Source organism: Triticum urartu, chromosome 1A (assembly GCF_056163025.1).
Source record: "Triticum urartu cultivar PI428250 chromosome 1A, HENAU_Tu73, whole genome shotgun sequence".
Lineage (NCBI taxonomy): Eukaryota > Viridiplantae > Streptophyta > Magnoliopsida > Poales > Poaceae > Triticum > Triticum urartu.
In genome coordinates this window covers 530,955,954-530,960,665 of record NC_141873.1, presented here as the reverse complement: position 1 = coordinate 530,960,665, position 4,712 = coordinate 530,955,954, and the positions used below count along the sequence as shown (strand labels likewise).

The following is a 4,712-nucleotide window of genomic DNA, read 5'->3' as shown; positions in this document are numbered from 1 at the left end:
CAAGTCTTTGTTGTGTGTCCATGTGTCATGTTAAATTATTTCGATCTATGCTTTTCTTCATCGACGAGGGTTGATATTCTGGTGGGCTGGTACAGTGGTACTGGAGGGCCTAAGTGGTTTTCTAGAATTCTATGCTAGCACTTAATAAATATATGGCCATCGCTTTCCGGGAGAGAAAAAAAGGAGCAGCAAAGGGCGAGCAGGTACTTGGTATATATATGTCGACAAATACTGTGTGCTGCCTCGTCCATCCTTTCTCTCTCCAACCCTACCTCCTTTGTTCTGATTATAATCACTAGATCGAGGTACAGGATGGTACCTTACATGCTGTGCTTTCAGTTCGTGGCGTGTTGCCTCCTGGTCCTGCTCTACTCGCTTCGATCTGGTTCTGCCAGCAGCGCTGGCCATGGCCCGAGAAGCTACCCGGTCATCGGCTGCCTGCTCGCCTTCTACGAGAACCGGCGGCGGCTCCTCGACTGGTACACCGAGATGCTGGCGGCCTCGCCCACCCAGACGATCGTCGTTGACCGCCTGGGCGCGCGCCGGACCGTGGTGACCGCGAACCCGGCCAACGTCGAGTACATCCTCCTGGGCAACTTCGGCAACTTCCCCAAGGGGAAGCCCTTCACCGACGTGCTCGGCGACCTGCTCGGCAATGGCATCTTCAACGTCGACGGCGACAAGTGGTTCGCCCAGCGGAAGCTGGTCAGCCACGAGTTCTCGGCGCGCACGCTCCGTGAGCTGGAGATTGCCGTGCTCGAGGCGGAGGCGCTCGACCGCCTCGTGCCGGCGATGGAAGCGGCCGCTGAGCCGGGCGGCGGCGCCGTGGACATGCAGGATGTCCTCCGCCGGTTCGCATTCGACGTCATCTGCCGTGTCTCGCTGGGCGTTGACCCGGGATGCCTCGACCCGGCATTGCCCGCGCCGAGGCTGGCCACCGCGTTCGACGCCGCCGCCGGGATCATCGCCAGGCGCGGGGCTGCGCCGCTGGCCGCCGTCTGGAAGATCAAGCGTGCGCTCAACATCGGCTCGGAGCGGCGGCTGCGCGAGGAGGTCAAGGTTATTCACGAAGCCGTCATGGATCTCATCAGGAGCCGCAAAAAGGAGCGCTTCCTGGTCAACGCCGGCGACGAGAGGAACGACCTGCTGTCGCGGATGATCGATTGCGGCTACGCCGACGAGGATATCCGGGACATGGTGATCAGCTTCATCATGGCCGGCCGCGACACGACGTCGTCGGCGCTGACCTGGTTCTTCTGGCTGCTCATGCGCCACCGCGACGTGGAGCGAGACGTGCTGGAGGAGATCACGAGCATGAGACGAGACAGCAGCAACGGCACCTACGCCGGCGAAGGCTTCGACCTCGACGACTTCCGCAGGATGCGGGTGCTCCACGCGGCGCTGAGCGAGACCATGCGGCTGTACCCGCCGGTGGCGTGGGACTCGAAGCACGCGGCGGCGGCAGACGTGCTGCCGGACGGCACCCGTGTCTGGCCCGGCGACCGGGTCACCTACTTTCAGTACGGGATGGGGAGGATGGAGGCCATCTGGGGCTCCGACGCCGGCGAGTTCAGCCTGGAGAGGTGGCTCGCACTGCCGACGGACAGCAACTCGGCGTCTGGCGGCGTGTCTCCCTTCAAGTACCCGGTGTTCCAGGGCGGCCCGCGGACGTGCCTGGGCAGGGAGATGGCCTTTGTGCAGATGAAGTTCGTGGCCGGCGCCATACTCCGCCGGTTCGACCTCCGCCCCGTCGACGAGGGCCGCACGCCGGCGTTCCTGCCGCTGCTCACTTCCCACATGCACGGCGGGCTCAAGGTGACGGTGAGGAGGAGGAAGGTGGAGACCACAGGCAACGGCCTGCAGGACGCAGCTACAGCCGAAAACCGATCATCATTTTTTAGCTAGTGGTAAATGGTCACACCCTGGTGTAAAAAAGCAAATAATTTTTCATATACATCCACTTTGTACATGCCCATACATACATACGATGATCATATGAATCTGATGTACACACAGAAAAGAATTCAATTCCCGCACAGAATAAAAACACTGATTGATTCCAAGAAACTCGAGTGGTACTTGATTTCCGGCAAGAAATTTTCGCCGTGGTCCCATCAATTCTATTTTATTTCGAACAGTAGGGTCCCATCAAAGTGAAACGAACTAGTACCGGTTGATGTGCTCGCAGTAAACTTTTTTCTTTAGGGGATGCTTGCAGCAGTTTGAACACTGTTTGTAAAACGGAGCCGTGAACTTGTCAGAGTCAGACGAGATAAACTTGAAGGAAAGTTCAGGCAGATGCTAGTAGGAGTACTAATCAATAATTCCTGTCAAGAAACTAGTAGAATTAGAATAAAGCGGGACGCACGTTTCATTTGGCGACGCGCACATGTGGTATAAAAAGGTCGTCGCCCGTCCGATGTGAGGTTGGAAAGTTTGATTGGTTTTGTTTCAGTTAAGATGGGCGCATCAATGAGGAGCATGTGGGTTTTTTCCACGGATGGGGTTGGGTGGGGGAGGATGATGTAGTGCACGTAGCTATCGGGCGCAGGGGTGGGAAACTAAACGCTAGCTGCTGCGAGATGGACTTTTTTTCTAGCTGTTGAAAGCTCGGCTTTGCTTTTTTAGTCGCTGAAATATCAAGTTGCCGGGAGGAAAAGGGGTCAGGCGAATGGGGCGCGTTCGAGGAAACCCCCACCCCACCCCTAGGGGGGAATAGATATATTCCGGCGGTTCAATGCGTCATGGACCACGTGCGTAATGTGTGGCGTGTCGTGATCTGGCCCGGCGCGATCCTGCCACCCCTTGCTTTCACACCGGGAAGTCTGTCTCCTGCCCCCATATTGTATTGTTTTCTCTGGAGAACGACATCGTGTTTTATTACTTTTGGGAGCTGGACTTGTTTCCTCGTGATGTGGCCACTGAATCATACAGTGCGTACATAACAGCTGGCGGGAATATCTTTGGAAGTTCGCTGTGTAGATTTGCTTCAACGACAAAAAATGGAAGAAACGGCAAAAAACGAAAAGATAAGGAGCGCACGTTCGCGCTGCTGCTTCCTCTCGCGACCCCCGTCTGGACCGTTGGATCGCCGCGAGCGGCGGGCATCATTTTTTTCGAGAGTACATCAATGGTGTATCATATTGTTATAGAAATAAGCAAACATAATTACAAAAAGGTAGGCATAGATGCAAACATCAAGTTAGCAAGACTCACTCAACACCTAAGCAAACACTAGCCTAACTACTCACAAATCGATGTAATCTCTCAACTCCAGCTTCATCCCAAACTTTAAGTTCATCCATGATTTGGTGCACCAACGGCCGCGGCCTCCTCTGTTGCTCCAACCGCCCAAAAACGCTTGCATTCCTTTGCTTTCATAAAGACCATGCGACGAAGATGACAATGGTGTCAAAGCCTCTTCTATCACTCGTCGAGATGCCACGACGCGTCTGAAGCCACCACGCCTCAAGCGAGTCACATGTGTGTGGCTATCGAACGGTGATACTGATGGCCGTGAAACATAAATGCCATACTTCCTTTGCATACGTGCAATGTAGCATGATATGGTTTACCGTTTCTTCATCTTGTAGGTACGTGTAGCAAATTGTCGTAGAGTCCTGCAGGCCATGCCTAGCTCGCCGATCCGAGGTCTAGAGCCTGTACTGCACCGCTAACCATGCAAAGATTTTGCATTTGAGAATCGCCCCACTCCTCCAAATACACTCGTAGGTAGGGGAAGTTGCTAGCCCGAGGTGCAGAATCCGATACACCGAGCGGGCAGTGTACTGGCCCGATGTATCCCAAGGCCATGCAAATGTATCCGGTCCCTGCGGGTCGCGATGTGCATCAGTAGCCACTCTGAGATGCTTGAGTTGCATCAGGGCCATGAAAGGTGGCTCTCCATTGATGTCCATCTCCCACCTGTTGTCCACCATAGCTTGGCCCATCGTCCGTTGGTTCTGCACTCTAGTGGGAACCAAGGGTAAGATGGCCGGTGCAATGTCCGCCACAGCCAAGCCGTTCATCCATCGGTCCTTCCAGAAGAGGACTCTATCCCCAACTCCAACTGTGATTTGCACCAAGCGATTGAACACTTGCCTCGCTTCTTCGTCGACCAAAAACGGGATTCCTTGCCAAGGTCTGGTCAAGTCCGTCCTCCTCAGCCACTCCCATCTTCCCCTTAGGGCAAGGGCTTGCATCTTCAAATTCTTTACTCCGAGGCCTCCAAACCTTGTTGGGTGACAGATATTATTCCATGCCACTAGGCATTGCCCGCCATTTACGTTAGCCTTCCCGGCCCAGAAAAACGACCTCATCCATGTGTTAATTTCGTCAAACACCCAATCAGGAGCATTAAGCACCATGAGCTGATGGATAGGGCTCGCCGCCACCACGGATTTGATGAGAACAAGACGTCCAGGCCTTTGAATGAGACCACGTTGCCAAGCCGGGATAAATTTCCTAACTTGATCCAAAAGTGCTTGCCAATCTGCTCTTGTGAGTTGGTGTATCGCCAGAGGAATGCCTAGATACTTGCATGGAAACTGGCCAATGCCACATTGCAGGTGGAAGGCAACTCTCTGCTGGTCCTCCTCCATGCCTCTAATCAAGATCGCCTTGGATTTATTGTAGTTGACATCCAATCCGGATGCCTCGCCAAAGCTCTCCAGCGCCATCTTGACGAAAGCCAAGTCCATCTCCGTCGGTCT

At 54.5% G+C, this 4,712-nt stretch overlaps 1 protein-coding gene across 1 annotated transcript; it reads left to right on the top strand.

The window, feature by feature from the left end:
* Window positions 1–232: 232 nt before the first annotated feature.
* On the top strand, window positions 233–2,067 carry LOC125525901 (cytochrome P450 94B3-like). The gene has a single exon (XM_048690911.2). The coding sequence runs from the start codon at window positions 313–315 to the stop codon at window positions 1,903–1,905; it is 1,593 nt and encodes a 530-aa protein (XP_048546868.1). The 5' UTR covers window positions 233–312; the 3' UTR covers window positions 1,906–2,067.
* The last annotated feature ends 2,645 nt before the right edge of the window (window positions 2,068–4,712 follow it).

Coding starts and splice junctions, on each gene's coding strand:
- LOC125525901 (XM_048690911.2), top strand. CDS start 313: ATGGTACCTTACATGCTGTGCTTTCAGTTCGTGGCGTGTTGCCTCCTG.